General features: G+C 42.6%; 1 protein-coding gene across 1 annotated transcript in view; it reads right to left on the reverse strand.

Moving 5' to 3' along the window:
• Positions 1 to 24,316, reverse strand: part of KAT6A (lysine acetyltransferase 6A) — a 68,881-nt gene extending 44,565 nt beyond the window's left edge. The window contains exons 1-2 of the mRNA XM_054997445.1: positions 24,237 to 24,316; positions 22,086 to 23,013 (exon numbers count right to left, since the gene is read on the reverse strand). Coding sequence (XP_054853420.1) covers positions 22,086 to 22,688 — 603 coding nt within the window. The 5' untranslated portion in view covers positions 22,689 to 23,013; positions 24,237 to 24,316. The remainder of the gene's footprint in view (positions 1 to 22,085; positions 23,014 to 24,236) is intronic.
• Positions 24,317 to 24,969: the final 653 nt, after the last annotated feature.

Consider the following 24,969-nt stretch of genomic DNA (forward strand, 5'->3'; position numbering starts at 1 on the left):
GGATTGATGAGGATATGAAGATAAGCCTCCATCAGGTCTATTGACATCATAAACTCTTCTGGCTGGAGGGCTTCTGATATAGACTGGAGTGTCTCCATCTGGAATCTTCTTACTCTTAGAAATTCCAATCTAAAATCGCTCTCCAATCTCCGTTCCTCTTTGGGACTGTGAAAAAGATGGAGTAAACTCCTTTGCCCTGGTCCTGGGGAGGGACGGATTCTATTGCTTGAATCCTCAGCAGATGGTCGATTGCCTGATGAGTAATATGTTTTCTTTGTGCATTTTTCCGTAGGGGGGGATGAGACAAATCTGTCTGGAGGATAGGTTTCGAACTCTATTGAGTAGCCTCTGGAGACAACTTCTAGGGTCCATTTATCTGCTCTGGAATCGATCCATGCTTGTTGGAAATGAAGCACTCCCCCGCCTACCGGTTCCTGACAGGAGTCAGGATTTGGATGTCTTAGTCTCAAAGTCCTGTCTGTCTCCTCTGGGTTGGTACTGCCTGTTGGATTTGGTTCTGAAGGGTCCATGCTTGAAACTCTGCTTAGGAGTTGTTCCAGGGCAGGCATTTTGAATCCTGTCTTGGTCTAGCCAGGGTATGGTAGTTCCGAAAGGACTGCATGCCAAAGGGGCATCTGTCAGTCCTGTGCAGGGTTCTGGGTAACGCTTTTTTCTTGTCTTTTGTTTCCACAAGAATTTTGTTCAGGCAGTCCCCGAAGAGCTTGTTGCCTTTAAGAGGGTATGCCACTAGGAGGAACTTTGATTGAATGTTGGCCTGCTATGCTCGAAGCCAGAGGAGCCTTCTAGCTACTGCCGCCGATGCCAGGGATCGTGAACAAAAAGTTATGGCGTCCAGGGTCACATCTGCCATAAAAGTGCTTGTTTTAAAGATTCTGTTAGCTCCTTCCAGTAGGCGACTGTTACCATTGGGAATTAGCTGCAGTAGCTTGCGCACCCAAACAACCGATGCTCTTGACACAATGGACGCTGTGGTTGATGCCTTGATGGCCATTGCCGCCACCTCATGAGCCCTTCTGAGCGAAATTTCCGCTTTTCTATCTAGGCTGTCCTTGACGGAACCCTGACCGTCTTCAGATAGAAGGTCTGATGACTGCAGGGCTGCTACTGGTGCATCAATCCTCAGTACCTGCAACAACTCGTTTGCATAAGAGGGTAAGTTATACAGTTTTTTGGCTGCATTAGAACATTGCTTATTGGCAGCTGGCATTTCCCATTTAGCTTTCATTTGTCTTTCGAAATACTCAGGAAATGTGAACACTTTCTCAGTAGTGTTAGCCCTGGGAAAAAATTCTTTACACCCTTTGGGCCTGACCTTGCCTACTTTAAGGTTCTCATCCTCCTCCCCACCCACCCACCCCCTGCTTTTTTCCTCTAAGTCCAGAGCTGCTAGAGACTTGGAGAGGAGAAATTGGTAATCCTCCATCTTAAAAAGCCTGTCAGGCTGTTCTGGAGCAGAAATGGCCTCCTCTTCCTCCTCTGAGAGGAATTCACCCTCCTCCCGGTTATCACTGTCAGAGGACATCCCTTCCCCCCACTGAGACCCTGCAGTGGTCTGTTTACTTGAGATAGCCTTCTGAGCAGCTTTAGTGGGCCAGGAGGTGGGCTTTCTAGGTCTTTCCCCTGAGCTGCCTCGGATGGGGGAGGGAGGAGGGGAGGACAGTTCACTGTTGGCCCTGGAGGGTAGCTGGCAGAGCCTTGCAAACTCATCCCTCATGGTCTGCTGTATAAGGGCAAGGAGCTCAGCAGAAGGGGGGGGGGTCGCGACACTGCTGAGTACATTACCCCTCTCTGTCGCAGCACTCTGTGGGTGATGGGATGCACTTGCGGGCTTGGAAAGGCTTTCTTCCAGCGGGAGGTTGGTCAGCACGTCCTCTTTGCCCGCTCACAGCTTGGTGTGCTTGCCACTGCTTTTTCCCGCCTTTTGGGTTGAGTGCTGCAAGGCATGTTGCTCAATCTGGGAACAGAGCTGCACCGATGATTGTGCCTCCGGTGCTTGTCGTCTGGGCTTCTTAGCAGGAATGCACAGCTCCAGAGCCATATCGGTACCGGGAGCAGACTCCAGCCGCGAAGGCAGGACTGCACTGGTTAGCTGCGAAACGACCACAGCCGTGGCGTTCGCATGAAGGCTCATCTCTTCTCCGTCTTCCCCCATGAAGCTCATGTCAGAGTCCATTTCCGACCAGTAGCCGAGCTTGCTCTTGAGGGTAGAGTAAGGCAGAGGGGAAAGGAGAAGAAGAAGAAAACAGCCAAGCCAAGTAGAAGTAGTAGTTGGAAAAGAAGAGAAGTGAAGAAAGTGAAAGTGAAAGAAGATTCAGCGAGCTCGCTGTAGGCTTCTGCTCTCCCTGGAGGCAGGAAAGAACTGAGAGGAGGGGTGACCCACACTCCAACAGGAAGAAATAACTGAGTTCCTGCCTCCCTGATTGGATGGTGGGAATCACCCCAAGATGTCCTCCGCCTCAGAGGGAGAACAGTTCAACAACAGCAAGTTTTCCCTCCCGTCAAAGTCTGATTCCAGTCTTATCTTCTCTAGATAGGGTGGCTAGTTAAATATTTTTCAATATTTCGAGATACTTAAGAACTTCTCTCCCAAACACCAACCTTTATCTTCTCATTTAAGATGGGGAAGGAGGGAGGTGAGATTAACTTGCAGCCCACTGGTCACATGCATGTTTTTGACAGCGTAAGAAGTGCTTGATATAATCTAACTTTCACTAAATGAAAAAGAAATCTAGCTTTATTGGTTGCAAACATGTGTGAATCTGCCTTATACTGAACTAGGCCACTGGCCTATCAAAGTCAGTCTTGTCTGTTCAGATTGGAAGTGGCTCTCCAGGGTCTCAGGCAGATGTATTTCACATTTATTGATTGACTGCATTTCTAGACAGCCCTCCCCGTCGGACGGGCCCAGGGCAGTGAAACAACATACAATTTATAGTATACAGTTTAAAACAATAAAAACATTATAAATAAACATTTAAAACATTATTCCATGTGCAATAAAATTTCTCAAATGGCGGGTATAAATATTAAAATTCAGCATTTTAGGTGCAGGGTTTGGCTCTTACATAATATCCTGCGTCACACTTTATGAGCTCCTGCATGGGTGGTGGACGGTCTTCAGTGGTATGGTCGGCAAAAGGACAGCCTAGCCCCCACCAAATGCCTGGCAGAACATCTCCGTCTTGCAGGTCCGGTGGAAAGATAACAAATCCCGCCGGGCCCTAGTCTCCTCAGATAGAGAGTTCCACCAGGTCGGAGCCAGGACTGAAAGGGCCCTGGCTCTGGTAGAGGCCAGACGGACCTCCTTGAGGACAGGGACCATCAGCAACTGCTTACTAGCTGATCAAAGTGACCTCCGGGGAACATATGGGGAGAGGCAGTCCCAAAGGTACATCACCTACAAACCTGATCCTGTGAAATGGGGATGCTAGGGATTGAACCTACTCCTGAGCCACAGCTCCTCCTCAAGTATGTGAGCATTTGACAATGTCATCCTGATGTGATCCTTAATCTGTAATAAACCCTTTCCTGCTCTAGCTTTTTTAGTGCTTCATCTTTCATTCTAGACACTTGAACAGAATGCAAATACTTTTGATGGATCAAACAAGCACAAAGCAAAGCATTAATACCGCTTGCTTAAACTATGAAAATTATGTAAACAATCAAGAATGGCAGAGCTCCCTTGCGGACCCTATGTTAGGTAGAAAGGCAGCTTTAAAATGTTTTAAACAAATTAATAATACAATATTCATCTGATCTACTATATAACTCCTAAATCACTCTCACAACCATAGCTGCCTACCTGCTTATTTCTTCACCTTATATTTGTGTTTCTGGTTTTCTTATGGTCAAGTCACTTAAGATTTGTCTCCTTAGTACACAGCATGCCCACTACTGAGGTTCAGAGAAACCTGCCTGTTAAGTGACTGCTGCATCTGCTCTGCACCACAGTCCTCAATTGTCTCCTCCCACTATACAGCACAGCACATTTAGTCAACAATTACGAAGTGGATTCACAGGCAGATGCTAAGCAGATATGCCAACTAAACATGATTGCACAATAGCTGGAAATTTGGTTTCATGTTTTTCCAAGTATCTAAAGCACAGCTCGAAGTGCTAGAAATTTGCTCAATGGTTATGTCAAAAAACTGTAGCAGTTCTTAGCCCCATTATGCTGGCTTTTCAAGGACCAAATCACTCCCAAATGTTTTATCACCTTTCATCTTGCTTTTCCAAGTCATCTTCTCCCTAATTCTCTCCCCAATCCAAAGATATGTTCAGGACTGGAGGATACAGTTGTATTTTGAGGGCATTTACTTTCAGAAAAGTAGATGCATCTTCAGCAGTAAAGAGGTAAATCATAAAGTGAGCTGGTGGACAAAGAGCCAGGCTATAGCAGGCTTTGTCAATACCACCTTAGGCACTAATACAGATTAGTGCAGAAAAGAAAAAAAACCTGCAAGATCTTAGTAACAATCAAATATCACTGCCCTAAGCAGCTAAAATGAGAGGCTTTGCCTGAGGTTAACAGATTTTCCTTTCAGGTTTCTGAGATATTTACAAGGGCAGTTTAAAGTCATACCACAGTATTCTCAGCAAAGCATTTGAAATCCTTATTCTCCCATTCACTGCCTAGAAAAGCACCAGAAATCTCTCTGTCCTCCTTTCACTACTTCATGTCAGTGGGTGTCTCCATATACTACAAGTCCATGGGTCAGCTATCAGAAAATTCTCTTGTTTATGTTATAGCTCATTGGGGTATATCCTCTCAGAGCTAGACCATTTCTTGAAATTATTGGGTCATTAAAAACAACAGTTTTCAAAATTTTTACACTGGCTGTAACACAGATAAATGGTAATAATATTTACTAGCTTTTTCCTGAACGAAACAAAAAAGAAAGTATTGCTTAGTTTACTGAACATGTTCTATCACATAAAAACCAACATTTCCAAAACAATTTTATGGCTGATAGTAACCAAGATGTAAATTTCTATTAAGAATTCCCTAAAATGGGGAGCTAAGAAGCAAAGTGCATGTCCTGCATACAGGGGGTCTAGGTTCCATCTCTGACAGTTTCAGCCAAGACTGTTATTATGCTGTCTTTTGCTCAGTAAATGTCCTAGCTGTTGATTCACTTGCACTCTGTAATCCGCTTTGGGATCTCAGTCTGAAAGGCGGACTATAAATAAATAAGATCTCAGGAAGCAAGTCTAGAATGACTTGCACCTAAGACACTGGATAGACACACTAGCAGCTATAGCACACAGCACCAGGCTAGAGGAATCGGTGGTCTGACTAAATATAAGGCAACTTTATACAATCACAGCAACTGATATATCATGAGCCTTAATTCCTCAAATGTTTAGTTCTCTCTGATGCACTTAAAGGCTTGCACATTTAATTACTACAGGCTGAAAAATTCTTACCAGGCTTTCTGTGTACATTTCTCCCTCAGAAACCTCAGCTCCTCCAAATCTTGCCATTCACTCTCGCACACACACATATATCTGTGCACTGCAATTATTTAATCCAAACCCACTTCTCCTCATAGTCCTATTAGATCTACATCTTATCCTCAGGTACAGTGCCAACCACACATGCACTTCTTCAGCAGTATAACCACACAGCTCAATGTAACCCAAAAGGTCAACAGTGAGGAACTCTAACAGCACTTTGTCACAAAAGCTAGAAGGAATCCCACAATCACAGGACTCCCACATTTAGCAACATCCAACTCTCAAATATAGTTTCAGTCTCTATTTCTGTCACTCTCCCTCCTCAAGTACAGGAAAGCAGAATAAGTCAAAGACAGACGAGCACTCCTAAAAACCTCTCCTGTGAACGGGAAGAGATTCAGAAGGATCCATTCTGCTTCTTATCAACTCGGTCCACATCAACAGAAAGCTACAGAAGCTAACAGAACCCTTCAAACGCTCACTTTGCAACCCACTGTCACTCTGCAAAAAACAAAACTAAAACACTGAACTTTGATGGAGAACTGCCAACTGTTTAGCTGGCTAGCAACCTGTCAATTTATTTATAAGTATTATGTTGCTATACATGAATGCAGCTATTAGACAATTCAAAACTATAAATTTATATACAGATACCAACTGGCATCACAAATGGAAAATTCTATCACAAAATAAAATCCAGATGAATACATGGACAAAACAAAAAGGCCCAGAAATTATGGAGCACGTGGTTGACAATGACTAAACTATCTAAAAAGAAAGCACACCTCCACAGTCAAGAAACATAGAAAAGAAATGGTTTCCAATGAGCTGTGTCAGACTGACTGCCCCACTTTTTGGCAATTCCCAACCATAATGCCAACAGAATTATGCTGCTATATAAGAAGCCATGCAAATATGCTTAACTTTTAGAATTTATGCAGGATTCAAGTCACCTTTCTCATGACAGAACTTTATATATATATGAACAGAGCACACTAGCTATAGTACAGAGAAGAACTAGTAGCAGCCTTTTAAGCCTTTAAGTAAATGAACTGATAAACAGTGCTCTAACTGCTGGGAAGGAACGAAGGCAGGCAGGACACGTGAGCCAAACTGGAAGGTAATTCCACCCCAGTAGTATGGCTGTTTTTAAAATGAAGTTTCCTACTGTCACAGGTATAAAAGTTTGAATGTACAAATTAAGTTGAATAAGAAAGTGTCTACTTCCATATGACACCCCCCCCCCATACAAACATCAAGATCAACAAATGAGGCCCTACCTCAGGTTCAACCATATAAAGAGGAAAGAATAATCACTACACTCAGAATAACCTTTTTGATGGGTACCCAGAAGTTCTGGAATGCTTTCGTCAGAACATCGTTTTAGACCCATCATCTCTTCAAACATTTCAAAAACAACTGAAAATTCTAATTATTTTTAACTGACATTTAAATCATATTTTATAACTACACCTGCCAACTTGATTACCATTTTCTGTATTTCCTAATTTTATTGAGTTGGAATCAGTGTAGCATGCACCAGGACTTCCACCCAATGGGTAAGAGGTGCTCCCTCTTTCTATGACAGCCTGAAATGCCCCCTTCCCCAAAATCCCAATCCTGGGAGAGGGTCCCTGTTTCTCCAGGAACAAGATTTCGGGAAATGCATTTCAGGCTGCCAGAGGAGGGAGGAGACAAGAATGTCATACTCAGTGAGCAGAAGTCCTTGCACCAGTGGAAACACCACACTGGATCAATCCTAATGATTCTATTCTTTTTCACAATGTAACTATTTTGCATGGTGCTCTGAAAATTGGTGAATAACATCTTGGAAATTCAAATAAATCATCCTCAGGGCATTAGGAGAAAATATTTTAGTTGATGAATTTAGCTTAGCATGAGGGTAGAGTTCTCTTCAATATAGCTATGAGGTAGTAACAGAATGACATAGGACCACTCTCAGTTCACCAAGAGGCAAAAAGGGGTTTTGGCTCATAGCCTCTGTATCTTATGGTTCAAGCCTTTCTCACCTATTCTCTCAAAAACTATTTACGATCTTCTTTGGCAAAATGGACAGTGTTTACATACAATATGTGAACCCAGACTAACTAATTTGTTACCATCAATAAAGCAGTGATATTCAGGTTACCATCAGGAGGGAGAGCAATTCACCAGCGGGAGCTGGATAGTGTACATTTTGCTGCTTATTCTTCATCTCATTTATCCTTACTGGAAGTTTTAATACAGCATTGCAAAAGATATCAGCCTTTTTTCCTAGTCCACATTAGGGGTGTGCGCTTCGGGTTTCTGATTTGGGTAAATTACCTGAATCAGACCCAATCCATAAAGATTAGGGATATCCTAATCAAAGCTTTCCAAAGCATTCCGAATGCTTCGGGGCTGAGTTTAAAGGGCCTCGCCGCTGCTTGCAAGCAGCGGCGGGGCCCTTTAAACATCATCCCACCACCAGCCCCAGCCCCCCCCCACCAGCCCCAGCCCCAGCTACCTTGTCGGCAGCAGCAGCGGCTCCGGCTCCTCTGCAGCCGCATCACCACACCACCACCTGAGCTTGTGGGGCGGTGGGGAAGGCCGGAGCCGCTGCCACCACCACCTCTGGCCCTTCCTGCCCCTCAATTGGCTGCGGCGTGCTGGCGGCCATTTGAGGGGCAGAAAGGGCCAGAGGAGGCAGAGAAAGCCCTTCCTGCCCCTCAAATGGCCGCTGTGGCGGCACCACACTGTGGCCAATTGAGGGGCAGGAAGGGCCGGAATGTGGCAGTGGCGGCGGCTCCAGCCTTCCCCACCACCCCACAGGCTCAGGTGATGGTGCAGCAGCATGGCGGCAGAGGAGCCGAACCAGCTGGCTCCAGGCCATAGCAGCCTCGCGCTGCCGCCGTCAAAGACCCTCCCACCAGGTAACTCGGTGGGGGTGGGGGAGTTCCCCCCCCCTCACTTCAGTATGCTCCGAATATTTACAGAGCATACCAAAGTGAGTAAAATACCTTAATTCTGAAGTGGCCTGCCACTTCAGAATTAAGGTATTTCCGGATTTCCCCCCCGCTTTGGGTAAACCCGAAGCGGGAAACCCGAAGCAACGTGGCCCTGCATACCCCTAGTCCACATACCTACAGTAATTACTTGTGGCATTACCAAAAGCTTAAAAAGGAAAAAGAACCATCTTTTCTATTTTCCAGTGTTCCTGGACACAATTCTTGATTGGAGCAAACATCTGTTTTCAAGCCTAGCATCAGAGTTCTTTGTATTTATAAACCATAAATACTGATTGATTGTTCCAGTCCAGCAACATCACTGCAAAGCTTCCTGCTGAGGAATGTAATTTGTTTATGACATCCTCTTGAAGACTCTCTCTTGGACTGAAAGAACCACAATTTGACACGTATTTTGGTTTGTAATGCCTTATCCTCTGTTCCTTTCATCAGCAAGTAAAACAATGTTTCTGACATGCACATTTTCCAACTATACCTGCATGGTCAAATTCCATGTCCTCCCATAGCAGAAATACATTCTGTTTTTTCAGCCCAGATACCAATATGCTACCATCTACTTTGTTTAAAACTGCACCCAGACCATTCCATCTTCCTGTTGCTTTGTTTGTCACTATTATGGAAACTCATGAATGGATGTCATTTGTTCAATACACTGGGTTATTAGGAATTGTTTCACCTGTTCGCAAAGCCAGTGAAGCAAATTCAGACTAAATTTTCTGGCACTGGGGTTTTCAGAGTTCAGCACAGATGGTGGCCATCTGTTCAGAGCCATGGTTTTGCTGTCAGATGAGTGAGCTGGAACACAGCGACTACCCTAATCCAGCTCCAGCTGGGGCAGACCATGCTCACAAGGGTGAGTTCTTCCCCCATCTCATTATACTATACCGACTGCCACAAATCATTCTTATGCTGTCTCCACCCAAAACAAACTGTTCCATAAATATGTCCACATTCTATGAGGTAGCTATTGGCTTCAGAGTTTGTTTATTAAGTTTCCATTACAAGAACAGCAGCACTAACATGGATCCAAAATGCTATCTATTGTATTTACAAATCTTCAACAAGTAAACCTTACAAGGGGGAAGGACAGCCCAGTTTTTAAAGACATTAAAAATTCCACCAGACTAATGAAAGTGCTTTACAAACCTAAGCTGCTGTTTGGATCCAACCTGAATGCCATTATTTAATATCAACACTGTCCATAAAATTACTGGCCCACAGACTTTTTTTAACTAGTCCTCCTGCCAATGCATATCAGTGTAAGTTTTTGTGGAACACCCATGGACTGAGCATTTAAAAAAGTCAGTATTATTCACAATGCTTTTTCTACCCTGCTTTTTTCTACCCTGATGCACAGATGCAAACAATTATACACCATTAATATACACCAACCCTAACAACCGGCAAAGCAGACCTCCAAAAGCAGACAAGGTGTCAGAAGATACAACATGACTGTTGACTCCTGAAAGTGTGTGCCTTGATGGATTGGGCTGCTCTCTAAGACCAAATTGCCCCACCATCAAGATCAGCACAGCATAAAATGCTGCATACCCTCAACCAGTGAAAGTGCACAGTGCCTAATTCAACAAGACAACTACTGAATTTCCACTTGTTTTTTTATTCCATTAGTTAGTGTGATATATAGTTGGTTAGAGGGATGGACTAGGACCAAGGAAATCCAGCTCATCCCTGAAATCTGAACCAAGCATAACCCTAATGTTTGTAGAGTGACCCTGGGCCATTCATATACTGTCAGCCTAACTTGCCTCACAAGAATGTTGTTAGGATAAAACAGAGAAGGGAACAAAACATGTACATTATTCCGAGCTCCCTAAAGAAAAGGAGAGGTTAAAAAACAGTGGGCAGATAAATATCCTCAGACCCAGGAGCCCACTGCAGTCTGATACATGTAAGCCACCTCCTTCTTTCTTGCCTCATAAAAAACAACCTAAAACAAAAAAAAAATAAAGATGGACTTGTGCGAATGGTGAGATCTATCTTAAGCTAAAGATCAGCATTTGAGAGTTGCATGAGATAAATCATATGTTTTATTTTATACTGGGGGAGGGGCTCAACCAGTAGAAAAAGCTTGTCCTAACAAGACTGCAAATCTCTGTCCAACAGAGTCACTTCTATCAGAAAAGCAATCACTATAATTAAAAATACAGATATAAATAGTTTGTCTACTTCCTCCCTATCCTGAGCAGTGCTATGTTAATTCTGGCAAAAGGAACTGCTGCTGCATGAAAGACTGCTCCCGTTGACAGGAATAGAAATTCTCTGGAATGTATGGTCGTGTGTGACTGAAGATGTCTCAAAGGATGATTAACACAGCCCTTCTAACTGACAAAAAGAATATTCAAATATATTGCTACAGTTCAGGGCAGTCTTTTCCCCTCTAATTTAGTTTTTATTTAAAATTAGTTTAGTTAAACAGATTTTTTTTTAAAAAACCTAACATTTTAAAGCTTAATTTTCTTTTCTCACCATGACTTAGATGGCCCAGGCTAGCCCAACCTCATCAGATCTCAGAAGCTAAGCAGGGTTGACTGGTTAGTACTTGGATGGGAGACCACCAAGGCAGTCTAGGGTCAGTACACAGAGGCAGGCAATGGTAAACCAGTTCTATTCTTCTCTCACCTTTAAAACCCTATGGAGTCACCATAAATTAGCTGTGACTTGACAGCACTTTACACACACACACACACACACACACACACTTTTCTTCACTTCAGTCTCTCATGTAGTTTAAAGATGAAATCTGAGCATAATACAAATATGGAAATTTCCACATTCAACCATTTAAAATTGAATTAATAACTATTTATTGAAATACTGAGTTAAAGTTAGTTTGATGATGTAGTGGTTAAGAGTGGCAGGACTCTAATTTGGAGAGCTGGGTTTGATTCCCCACTCCTCCGCTTGATGCCAGCTGAGTGACCTTGGGTCAGTCACAGCTCTTTGGAGCTCTCTCAGTCTCACCTGACAGAGTGCTTGTCATGAGGATAATAACAACACACTTTGTAAACCGCTCTGAGTGGGCGTTAAGTTGTCCTGAAGAATGGTATATAAATCGAATGTTGTTACTATTATTATTAAAGTCAGTTTTTCCATGTTAAAGAAACCAAGCTGTGGCAAATAGTAAGATAGGGCAAGAGAGAACGAACCAATCTCCCTGCTAAGTGGTTACTGAGGGAAGGGAATCCGCTATCTATTCATCAGTGACATACCTTCATGGCACTGTGCAAACCACCCAGTTCCTCCGCTACTTCCAATAGATGCTTGCCAGTAATGGCTTCCTGCCTCTTGCTCATTTCTCAAACATAGTTTACTGCCTTCTGCCCCACCTCATGGCTGCCACTGGAACCAAGGGCTTAAAATCAGAAATCTGAAATCAAGTGATCCTAGCCATTATTGAATTTATCATTGTGCATGTTAAGGACTATCAACATACTGCCTTACATTTCCATATTTTTTTCTTATTTACTTTATAGTCCACTTTTTTCACTTTAGACTCAAGGCAGATTACACAATGTAAGTCAACGCAACCAATGGTATTAGACATAAGCAATGCAATGCTATAGGATAATGATTATAAGAAATCTGAAATAAAGCAAAAAGTATTGAACATGGTATGTTTAACAATGAAGAAAATAGTATTACGTAAGTAGCATGATGCTTTGAGAGTAGGATAATAATACAACAACAAAATACATAGTATTCACCAGTGATACTCACTTCATGGCTTGAGATCTACCTGTGGCTCTTTTAAGCACTGTTTCCCAACGTGGCATTCACCCATTTTTCAGAAAAATAGGTAAGGCATTGCCTGTTGAGGTTTCTGGTTGACAGATGGTTCCCATCAAGAAACAGCCACTTCCAGAAGAAGAGGAGGATGGGTGAGAGGTGATCCTCCATGAGAGGAAGATCTTACGGCAGGAAAAGTAGTAAAGGGTCTAAACCCATCCCCTTCTCCATATCCTTCACTCTAATCCCAGCATCTAGATAGTTCTGGGCACTTAAACTTTTTTACTATTATTACATTTTTATCCTACCTTTCATTCAAGGAGGTCAGGGAAGCATGTATCATTACATACACACACACACATACACACACACACACCCTCAGAATAACATCCCATTAGACTGGGGAACAGTGACCTGTCCAAAATCACCCAATGAATTTCACAGAGAAGTGAGAAATTGCATTCAGGTCTCTCCAGTCATTTTCTGATATTTTAAGTAGTGAAGTAATCAGAATAAGTGGATTGGATCCAACCAGCTTTTCCAAGGATCCTCTTTGACCACAAAAAAGGCTATGCCAGGGATCACAGAACCTACATGAACAGGGACTGTTACAGGGAGGGGAACTGGGTGAGACTGAGCAAAAAACCTGGCTGGATACTCCAAGTGGTTTTATTTAGCATGCTTAGATGTATGGAGAGAAAGCCAAATAAAAATCCTTAATTCCACAACTGTTTCCTTGTCTTTAAACATGTATAAACTCTATAATGCAAAAGGCACATGGGCTACGTGACCTGAGATTTTGAATTATACTATCTAGAAGCATAAAAGCTCAATTTAGATGCAAAGCAAAACATTTTACTTATTAGCAACCAATTACCATGCATGCTTAAGAAATATTTTAAATCAAGTGTCTAGCTTACTAATGAAGTTGATTTAATTGCCTCGACTTAAAACTAATTCTACCCTGTTACTGCCCTAGCCATTTTGGTCCTAAGATATTGCTGACTGTGCCAGAAACAAAAAACCAGTCAAGCTTTCCCTCCATTCACAGGGCTTTCTGTATTTTGGCGGTCTCACTGCTTTCCAGGAAGCAAACACTGTATTGTTTTGGCACATAACTGGCAAAATGTGTTGAATGACAGAATTATGTTAGATAAATTAAAGTACCTCTTTGCATGCATTTTCACAGGGGGATACCCAAACTATTACTTTCAGGTGACAGATTTGAAGATCAAAGTGAAGTGCTATGCTGAAACCTCCATAAAATTGATAAAAAGCAGAAAGTCATTGAAATCAAGTAGTATTTCAGCAGTACTGATAACATGAAATTCAAAACTGTGGCACTTTTTCTGATATATAAATTATAATATTCTCCTTCTAAACCATTTTATAGAACACATCTCAAATGCCAGTTAGGAAATGCTATCATCCCTGACTTTTTCTCAGAGCAGAGCCAAAAGATTTCTCTCACAGAATTGCTCTCAGAATCTCTTCTGACTTTCAGCAAAAACCGACCAGGTGCATAAATAGCAGTCCTACAGTTTTATCCTTCCACAGCTCTGGAGGGAATGGTTGTAGAGACTAGTATCCACGCAAGAAAATAATTCCTTTTTCGGTATTCTTCATTTCCCCTTCCCCTTTCTACATTTCCAAATGAAAAAGGGATGAATAGCTACCAATAAGGCAAAACAAGAGCCAGTTTACAAACAGCCAATTTATATATTATAAGAAAAACGGACAACAGAGCTATTGTGAGAAAAAGACTATGAACCAAAATGGTACGAAACAGAGGCAGTGTGAATCCTTTGGCTTCTATCTGCAATTGTTGCGGGACATTGTGGGGGCCTGAAAGCTGCCTGTCTTAAGTTCACAGAACTGCTGATGAAATTGTTTGAAATGGGCTATGCAGCTGCAACTCTACGGAAGCAATGTACTACAGTATGGAGAGTCGAGCTTTAACAGCTTATTTTCCTTCTAGAGTGGTCAAGGCAATTTCTGATGGGCAATGAAATTTCAGTCTCTGGATAGCTCCTCCCTATCAGTGGCAATTAGAACCACAGAGGAATTCCAGCAGTTCTTGTTGAGATCAAAAGTCATATCCAAGAAAAGTATATGCGTTATAATGAGCAATACAATTTCATTGCCTGGAGGCTTGATATGCGTCAGCGTTGACAGATCAGCTAGGACATTTTGTGTGCAAGTAGTATTTGGGTAGAACCAAAGAACGAATCAGAAAGGATAGGATGGACATCTGACCACCTAGAACCTTAGACTGCAAACAAGCAAAATGCTGAGATGGCTGCACCACAGAAAACAGATCACACCGTTCAGCTGTTCCACAGTAGACAATCATATCCAGTCCTCTCCTCTATTTAAGACAAAAACTGCTCACAGCACTGTTACCCTTGCAGCTGCTGCTCTAGTCCACAATGCAAAATACTCTGGAAACATCTACATTAGATTAATGCAGTGTACTCTAAGTGGGACTGCTCTTGAAGATTGTTCAGAAGGTACTGTTGGTACAGAATATTAATAATAATATTAATAACATTTGATATATATACCGCCCTTCAGGACAACTTAACTTATCCCCACAACAAAACACCCTGTAAGGTGGGAGGGGCTGACAGAACTCCTAGAAGCTGTGACTGACCCAAGGTCACCCAGCTGGCTTTAAGTGGAGGAGTGGGGAATCAAACCCAGTTCTCCAGATTACAGTCCCGCACTCTTAACCACTACACCGTTCTTGTGGTCAGAATGTTGACTGGAGTCGGTTGTAGGAACAAGATCACTCCAGTTTTGTTCCATCTACACTGGCTCCCAATTTGCTTTCAGGCCCAATTCAAAGAGTTGGTATTGACCTATATGGCTTGAGGCCAGGATACCTTATGGACCAACTTCTCCTATATGAACCTAGCCATTCAGTCATCATTGAAGGCCCTGCTTTGGGTGCCCCTGCCACCTGAAGCAAGATGGATGGTAACTCTAGAAAAGGCCTTCTCAGTCATGGTGCCAAAACTTTGGCGCTCCGTCCCCAGGGAAATTCACTGAGCTTCTTCTATTGTTGTCTTTAGCCACAGGGTGAAGCCTTTTTTTGTCTTATTTGGTGTTATCTGTGTTCATATATTTTTATTGAATTATTTTACATGTAATTTTAAATGTTTTAATGTTGAAAAGCTTTAATGTTTGCTGCCTTGGAAATACTACTTGGGTGGAAAAGCAACATACAAATGTTTAATAAATAAGAAAAGTCTTCTATAACTGCCACAGGATGCAAAACCTACAAGAGGCTCAGCTGAAAATTGTAAAGGGAGGAAAGGGAGATTTAAAACTATTATTTGTGAAAAAGGTTTTAAAAACCCACTCTAGTTGCATGATAACTACACTTTCATAATTGAAGCTGCATTCCTAGGTAGGACTTGCCTTGCAAGACCAGACTTAAGTTGACAGTATTATCTGAAGAAATGAAAGTTCAATACACACCAGGAAAGAAAAGTCTGAGAACTTTTCATGTAAAATAAATTTGGACTGGCTTGGACAGTCGGCAAGAAGGACTGATGTTTCAGTCTACTTCCAGTTTTGAAGTCTAACTTCCCTATGGTACAAAATGCAAGACAAGAATCTTGGAGACAGACTCTGTAACATTAATGCTGTTGTTTATTTACAGTTCGCCTTTCTCACTGAGATCCAAGGCGGATTACATACTGCAAGTGAATAGCTAGGACATTCACAGAGCAAAAATAAAACATGATCAGCCGTTTGGACATTTGATGAAAACAGATATAACAGGGTATAGTAACCTCAAATTTGAACAACTAGCAGAAACTGAACACATAAGATGAAACTTCTCTGAATTTAAAGCATAAGTAATTAGCATGACATGTTTGGCAACATCAAACTACCCAGTAGGAACATATCTACATCAGCAGACAGTACCCAATAGCCTAGTCTATAGTCACTGTCCATTACCAAGATATCTCTCTGAGCTATTACTTATGACAAAGCCCTATAATCTGAGTAGAAAGCCCTCCTGAATAATTCAGTCTAGCATAGTTTGCGGAAGGCCAGAAGAATGGGAGCTTACTTGACCTCCTAAGGCAATCCATTCCATAAGATGGGGGCTACTACAGAGAAAATATATGCATGGGCAGTTGTTGAACTGGCCCAACTCCAGGGTGGTATCTGCAGAAGGCTCTGTTCAAATGTGTCAATAAGTTGTTGTACATAAGGATATAGACAACAAGTCCCCAACCATTTTTAGCCTATGGGCACCTTTAGAATTCTGGCACAGAGTGGTGGCACAAACACAAAATCACCACCACAGGAGGTGGATACACACTCAGAAGAAGCCGAAGTGCAGAGGACAAGTAGAATATTTTTTAATTTACTTAGAGTAGTGAGAAAGAATAAAAGCAATACTGTGGGGGCAGCTATTCCTGAAATATTATTTCAATCTGTACAGCCAATCAGATCTCCAATGACCAATCAGAAGCCCTGCTGGACTGGAGGCCCACCAGGCTATGCCCACTTTCTAAAAACACTTGACAGGTGCCTGGAAAACTATAAATGAATGCTAATCCAACAAACCCATGCTTGTTGCACAGTCTGCTTTCAAACATAAAACTGAGGTTTGAACAAACTACAGCAGCCTGAATCTGAAGAATTACAGAATGATCTGTAAAATTATGTATAGAGCTCTGGGGTGATAGGTGTACTACTTTACTTGATAGGTGAAAGGATTACATTATTCACAGTTTCCATATATTAATAACTCCCTGGAAACAGAAAATTAGCACAGCATGCAAAGCATTAAGCTACTTTTGTTCATGGTAGGCTAATTTTCCTGTACCAGGGAGTTTGTCATGGGAAGTATTAAAAATGTGACACCACCCCCCTTGCAATCTAAAGTTCTACAACCCATCCTACCACATATGGAATCCATACACGTCCACTAACACAGAAACAGCTCGGTATCTAGCCTAATAATAATGTCAGTATAAGCCACACCCTAACTGAGCCACTTGTAGCTTGATGTTCCTAATAGTTACAATATGTTCTCATTAAACAGAAGTTTCTGTCCAATAATATAAAACTGGTTCCCCCTTCAAACTACAATCAAGTACATGAGATATTTAAAGCCATTATTTCCTTTATTAAGCATGTAATCAAAGGACTGCATAAAAAAATGCCCAAATCATCAGATTAAAGAAAGGATCAGAATAATTTCAGACTTCAAGACCACCAAGCAAATGTACCAGTGTGCAAGAAAGCCAATTGTTATTCAAATAAACCTCTCTAAAACTTTAGTTAGCATTTGAAATGCCTAACAACATTCTCAACATCATGGAATCACTGGGAGGTTATTCCTATTGCATTTGCTAAGCCAAGTTTAATAGTTTGGCTCTTGCCCTTGGAAAGGGAACAAAAATAATAATTTATGCAGCAGCACAGGGAGACTCAAACTTTAAGAAAAACCTCAACGTCTGACTGTGCCACTAAACACAATATATTTTCACAAAGTATTATTAATTTCCAGATGTTTTATTACTTTGTATCAGGTTTTTATTAACCTGCATTTGCAACAAACGACACAGGAAAAATATAATGTAAGTGAAAATTTAGAAGTGAAACTGGTAAGAATCTACTATTTAGAAGTGAAACTGGTAAGAATCTACTATCAGGTGTTACCCTGGGCTTACTGTGTGTCACTGTTGAAACTGGGAGACAAAACTGACAGCATGAGACCTTTTTTTTTTGTATATACCAATTTTACAGTTTATAGCAACCACCTTAAAATGCTGATATAGTTCAGTTAAGGTCTGAAACTTTTTTAAACCTACATAAAACAAAGCTGTAAATTGTTACACCTTTTCCTCACCTGCAGGCAAGCCAGATCAAGGCTATTTGGGCTTCCTGATATGATTGTAAGACCTCCCTATGAGATCAGGCTCAGCATTCTACCACAACTAACAGTCCTTAGCACTACTACTGGGGTATAAGAATGTAGTCTGGGTATAGGAGCCCTATACTATCTCAAAGGAAAAGGCAAATCTGAGAAATGAGGGAAGAGGATGAGAACAGAAGAGTAGAGCTGCAGGTGCCTAACCTGCCTAACCGTCCCTAATCTATTTCCAGCCAACTCAAAGTATCAAATTGCAGGCAGGTTACTAGGGAGAACTGTGAAGATATTTCTTCCTTAAGACTCTGAAGTCTTTCCTGGAGAAATATGGTTTATAGGGGGTGGGGTCCTAACAGTTAGTTATTGAGTTATCCTCTTAAACCAGGGAACTAAGGACCACTGGTGAACAATCACAGCTATGAAGACTTGAACTTGACATCTATTTCAAGATAACAGAAGAACAAAGTCATTGAGGAAAACCTTTATTAAGTACTTTCTAAGGCTCAATTGGAATAATACTCCATTTAGTAAATCTGTTCGTGCATTCATCAGAATTTAAATCATGCAGAAATACAGTTTACAATTTTTTATTAACTTCATTTTTACCCCATCCTCCTTCCCTATGAGGACCCAAAAGCCCCTTACATTCTCTTCTCCTCCATTTTATCCTCACAACCCTGTGAGGTAGGTTGGACTGACAGTGTGACTGGCCCAACGTCAACCAACAAGCTTCCATGGCAGAGGGGGATTCAAACCTGGGTGTCCCATATCCTAGTCTGACTCTTTAACTGCTACACCACATTGGTCCTCATGAAAGAAAATTACTCCATATCTAGCCTATTCAGTTACTCTATGTAAAAGACATGCACTTAGGAACACAACTCTCAGAATATCTACTCAGAAATAAACTCCCAATCCAGAATACTAAGTATAGATTCAAGGAAAATCTTAGGTAGAAACTGTCCTGCACACAAGTAGAGTAAAGTGCGGTGTGGGTCCAACGGAGGCCAGCATTAACTTCTCTTCTTCACTACCATACCTCTTGCTGAATATTTACTTATTTCATTTATACTTCCCTTTTCTTACATGTTGCAAAATGTAGCCAATCCAGTTACTTGAAGCCAAAGCCATCATATACAACTCCCAAGAGCATCCAGTAACAGTAAGCCAGGCATTGAGGGAAAGAGGGAAAAGTTATGCTGAACTGTCTAGAGCTGCAAAGGATTGCACCATAGTTGATTTATAGTCTTAAAACAACCAACCCATTTTACAATGTTGACTTTTAGTATAACCAATTGGAACCAAAGCACACGAGAAATCCTGCATTACTGGTCACCCTGTACACATTTCTTTGAAAAATTAAGCCAAATATTCACCATCAATCCACAGTTTTATGAACATTAAAAGAGCTGTTCAGTGGCATACAAAAGGAGCAACATCAGGCTATAGAACGCCTTTCATGGGGGGAGGGATATGGCACTAACAAAAATAGACTGCTAAAAGAGAACTTAATGACATTTAAACAAAAGAAATACTTTCTTATACCACACCATTAATCTTTGATGCTCATTGCCATGAGGAATTCAAAATGCTACTCAGTCATCAAGCTCACTAGGCAGCTACAGGCCAACCGTAGTGTCTCAGTGTAACCTACCACCTCACAGGTTTGTTATGAAGATACATTGGAATGAGCCACACATGCAACAACAAGAATTCCAAGGAAGAAAGAGTAATAAATGTGATTAATGTTCATATTTAGGTTTCTAAAAGGACTAGAAGTATTTAGAAAACGCAATCACTTAAAGGTTAAGATAATCAGAACAAATGCCCTCATCAAAAACAACTAGAACACTATATAACTATGCAAACTGGTTACAAAGGCACAGATATTATCCCATGATATTATACAATTACACTGATGCTCACCTGTGCTGCCTGCTGCAAAGAAAACCTTGGGCTAGATGTATCAGGGGTGTGCCCCCAGTACTTAAAGTTGAAAGAAAACAAGTTTAAAAGTACACTTGCAGGACACTTTGTTCTATGTATGGCAAACGTATCAAGAAAGTTGTTACCCCACTGTGTTGGTAAAACACTCATCTCACACCTGCACTAGATTTCAACCCACATCATGTATTAAGACTAAAGCAGAACTCTTAAAACTGCCAACATAACAGTTGTCGGTTAGTTAAGCTACAGCTCTGCAGAAGCAGAGCAGGCACCAGGTTTCATATATAAGCAAGAACATGAAGTGTCATTAGAACTAGCACAAGGTGCTCCACAGAAATCAGATAGGACATACAGCTCTTCACTTCCTGCATTCCTTGCAACTAGATGTTCACCAGCAATTTTCAGAGGCAAACCATTACAAATAAAGGGGAACCTTGGAAGAATGGAGACAGGGGCTAGTTTGAATACTGGGCTTTCAAAGTTTAACAGGAGGATGGCACCTGATATTTCAAACTCAAGATAAATGGAGTCACATAACCCCAAAGTTTTTAATGCCACATTTACTTTATTTACAGTCTGTTTACATTACTGACTAGCTCTTAATGTTAACATCACATGACAGGTGGATCAATATTATTCTCACTCTACAGCAGGTGAGCAGGGGTCAAGAGCCAACTACTTGCCACCTAACAAGTCTACAGCACAGCAAAGACTTGAACTCTGATTTTTTGCTCTCTCCCCACTGGACAGTTGAGTTCACCTATTCTTGAACATACAGCTATATAAGTTCCAATGGAATTGTTTTTATGGTCCTTAGCTCAACACTCCGGCAAATATCAGATCTTAAACTTCTATCTTTTACTACTGTATCACATCTCCAACAATTCCTCCTTCCCCAAGAAGCAAAGGTATTTTGGAACTACTTAAAGGAAATACACACACTTATTCTATGCTTATTTTCATCCCTCTCAACACAAGACTACGGAAGTTCTAGAGGAGAAATTATTTTATATGACATAAGAGCCTGACATACCATTTAAAAAATAGTCTAACCCAGAAATTAAGCTGTATTTTCTTACACATGACCTTGTAAGAAAAAGCATCTCTCTATCTCTCAAAGATAACAAATGTTGTTTTATGTAACAATCCAAAGAGGTCTAAGTTACCAAGTGTTGCTGAAGAAACTTTTAGCAGTAGCCAGATTTCATCTATTTTGTGTCCTGCAAGTTAGAATATACCAAGAGAAAAAAATATTCAGAAATGTATTTTATTCCTTAAAACAAATTCAGAGATACTCGAAGAAAGTAGAGGATGGCAACCAAAGAGTAAAAACAAGTAAGTGAGAGATTGCCAGTTCTAAGATCACTACTATTCTGCTTCAAAAAGTGGGTAAAGAGAAGTTTTTGTTCCTTCCTAGTTCCTGCCTTCAAAAGAAACAACACAACTACATACCTAGGAGAGATTTCAAAAGGGAGGAAAGGCTACAATATTATGCACTTGGAGGAGAAGTTAGGAGGTTTACAATGCAACCCTAAACAGAGTTACACCCTTCTAAGTCCACTGAAGTTAATAGAAGGATGTATAGTCCTGTTTATGACTGCACTATTAATCTCCAAACATCAGGCTACACACGCAACACTCAGAGAGAACAATCCATGCCCCTGAGAGATGCCCAAGACATGTCTATAATATTTTTACCAGTAATGTTTACCATCCATATAACATTATACATTTTTATGTATTCCTTACAACAGCCTCATAAGGTAGGCTGACATTATCATCATTGTATTGCAGACAGAGAGAGATTAGGCAAGGGGGGAAAGCTGCTTGCCTAAAGTTATCCAGAAACTTCATGGCTGAGCTAAGATTTGAAACCAGGGACCTCCCAGTGCACATTATTCTTAACCACTATAGCATATCAGTGCATACAAGAGTAACTTTAAAAAAAAAACTTCAAACAGCAAAACTATCATAAAATTAATAAGATCTAGCACACATGAGATTCTTACCTTATCTTTTTCATGTGGAAGGAGCGATACTGGAGGAAGACAAGAAAGAGACTCACAGCTCTCTTTCCCATCTGCATTTGTGGCTGCTTTAGTATTGAGTTGGTAGAGAGGTCCATCTTTAAGAAGTCGGCCATGGCCAACAGCACGTTTGACAGCCAATCGCAGTTGCTGGTGAAAGGTAGAAGGAGCACTGCTTGCAAACAAAGCTGACACATCCTTCTGCCCTTTCAAGAAGCGTTCAATGTTCTTCAAAGATGACCCACTGGACTCTGCCAAGCCCTCAATTGCCCGTTTAATCAGTTTATTCCAGTCCACATTAGGTTTACCATCCAACTTTCCATGATTTCGTGGTTTAGGAAGTGCTATTCGCCCAGGGTTATCAGGATCCTTATAGGAATTAAGTCCCTTGTTAGAAACTTTTAAAATGGTTCCATCCTTGACACTCAGTTCCAGCTGCTCCAGAACAGTTTTGCGATCCAAACCATGGGATGAAGATACAGCATTGCATATCCTCTCTTCCGAAGGGCGCTGTTTTTGCTTCTTGACCTTTTTAATTGCCTCCAAAATCCACTCAGTGTACAGCGGGTTAGCGAGTTTTACCATGGTGAAGAATTCTGTATATCCATAGAGTCGTTATCCCTTATCCCGATGCTGAAGGAGTTTCACACCATGGGAAAAAAGATGATCTGAGGATGGGGACCAGTTAACCATAGCATATACGTTTTTTGCCCCAAATTGCTCTTCTTTTTTTAAACATAAATAGCACCTATGTCCTGTTTTAAAAGACACATATCCTGTTAGGGACTAGTTCATGTTTTCCATGAAACCCAAGGACAGCTGGCGATTAAGTGTACCACAGGTGAGAACAGCTCCGCAAATCTCACTCCAGCCCTTTTTGTCCCCAGTCCAAGTAAATAGAACTTCAAGCCTGCAAGAAAACAAGAGAACAGTTATGCATCACCCATGCAACTTTTAACTGCAGCAAATTGACAATTGTCAAGTTTTGTTAGCACATAAAGTTATGTTAAAGTTATCCAAAAACACAGTCTGCACTGAAACTGAAAGCAATTTCCAAATTGGCATTTAACATGACAGCCCGTCAGGCCCATTTTCATAAGTCTAACCTTGCAGCAGCAAGATGTTATTGAACAAGATGCTGGCCACCTGCAAAACTTGAGCAGAAAGAAATGCCAAGCCACTCCATCCCACACGGAAAGTCTAGCAAACACACTTATCACCCTTGAAACACAAACACCTCGGAGGGTGAAAGACAACTAACCTGAAAAATTTGTTAAGTGCTGTTAGAAACAAGAGATGCTTCGATCTGAAACATAACTAGGATAACCTCATCTTCCCTAGCGCCTAAAAAGCGAAAGGTACACCAGAGAAACTTTTAAAATCCGCACATGGAACTCTCCCCTTCTTAAGTTCAGAAGGGATTTTCGGATCTCTGTATAACTCTGCGGTGCCTCCAGAGAGGCCCCCTCCTCTTTTTTGTACTTCACCAAGCAAAGAGACAACCGGGACATTTCCAAAGGGTGAGTAAAAGACGTTATATAAGGAGGAGGAGGAGAACCACAACAGCTTGGATCCGCAGGCGATCCGCGGCTGGCTGGCTCTCTCCGCGGTTTCTCTCAGCCCCTCCGCACTTTCAGGCAAGAGAAGTCAGAGCCGGGGTCGAAGGCGGCTCCATCCTAGTCAGCGGGGTCAGTCCTGGCTGGGTAGCCGTCGGCGAAACGGCCCCATCAGTCCCAGAGAGACAGAGAGGCCCGCGGGGAGGTTCACCCACGACGCCCTGGCTTCCGAGCGGCGGCGCTTGGGCCTGCGGGGAGATGCCCAGAGGCTGCTTCAGTCCCGCGGCTGCAGCTTCCCCGGGTGGTCTCCACGGCCAGGCCCATCAGGTCCGCGACGTCGCCTGCACCTGCCGCCAGGGTGCAGGTGGCGAGGCCCGGGCTGGGCCTAGCGCGGAGGAAGCGGCTGCGGCAGCGGCCGGGCCGGAACAGGCCGCGGGGCCTGACGCGAGAGCCCGCGCAGGGCCTTTTCCCCCCTCGGCCAGCCCGGGGCCGCCCCGTGCGGCTTCTCTCGCCTCCAACACCTTTTCCCTCCCCCGCCAGAGCCGGGAGAGGCGCTGCGGCGGCAGCCGGCGCTTACCGGGGCCTACGAGAGGCGGAGCCCAGCAGCCTCAGGCCGGACGGCGGCGAAGACCCAAACTGACACGGCGGCCATCTTGGGTCCGGCGCTCTGCGGAGGGGGGGAGGCTTGGCAGAGGAACAGCCCGCACGGGGAGGAGCCGGCAGCGGGGGAGGGGTGTGGGAACAGCCTCTGCCGACAAGGAGAGAAGGGGAGAGGCCCGAGCGGAGGGAGGAAGGCCCGTCTGAGGAAACAGCCGCGGCATATGTATGTGTGTGTATGAGTGTGTGTATGTATGCGCGCGCGCGCGCGCCGTGTGGGGGGGAGCGCGCGCGCATGCACATGCGCGCTGGTTTCGGGCACGCGCTGAGCGAATGTTGAAAAGCGGGGAGGAGCGACGACCGCGCAGCCGAGTCTGGATCTTGCTGGGCAAGTTTATTCTGGGCAGTCGGCGGGCTCCGGTGGAGTGGAGAGATTCCGTTCCCGGCTTGTTGTTTTTGCACCGTGCGCCAAAGGTTTCGGTCCCTATCTTGTGCTTATTGCTTTCACACCCGTTGGATCACTTTCGTGATCATTTGCAACTGAATGTTGCTGTTTCACTCAAGAAAATCCAGTTGCGAACCATTGCTGAAGAACGTTGAAAGTGCATCTTCCAACGAGTGTGAAACCTGCGTTTCGTTTATTCGCAATTTAGTCGCACGCTTGTGCAGAGAGCAAGCCTCGTTTAAGTGAAGCTGCGTAAATCTGCATCAGA

Source organism: Eublepharis macularius, chromosome 14 (genome assembly GCF_028583425.1).
Source record: "Eublepharis macularius isolate TG4126 chromosome 14, MPM_Emac_v1.0, whole genome shotgun sequence".
Classification (NCBI taxonomy): Eukaryota; Metazoa; Chordata; class Lepidosauria; order Squamata; family Eublepharidae; genus Eublepharis; species Eublepharis macularius.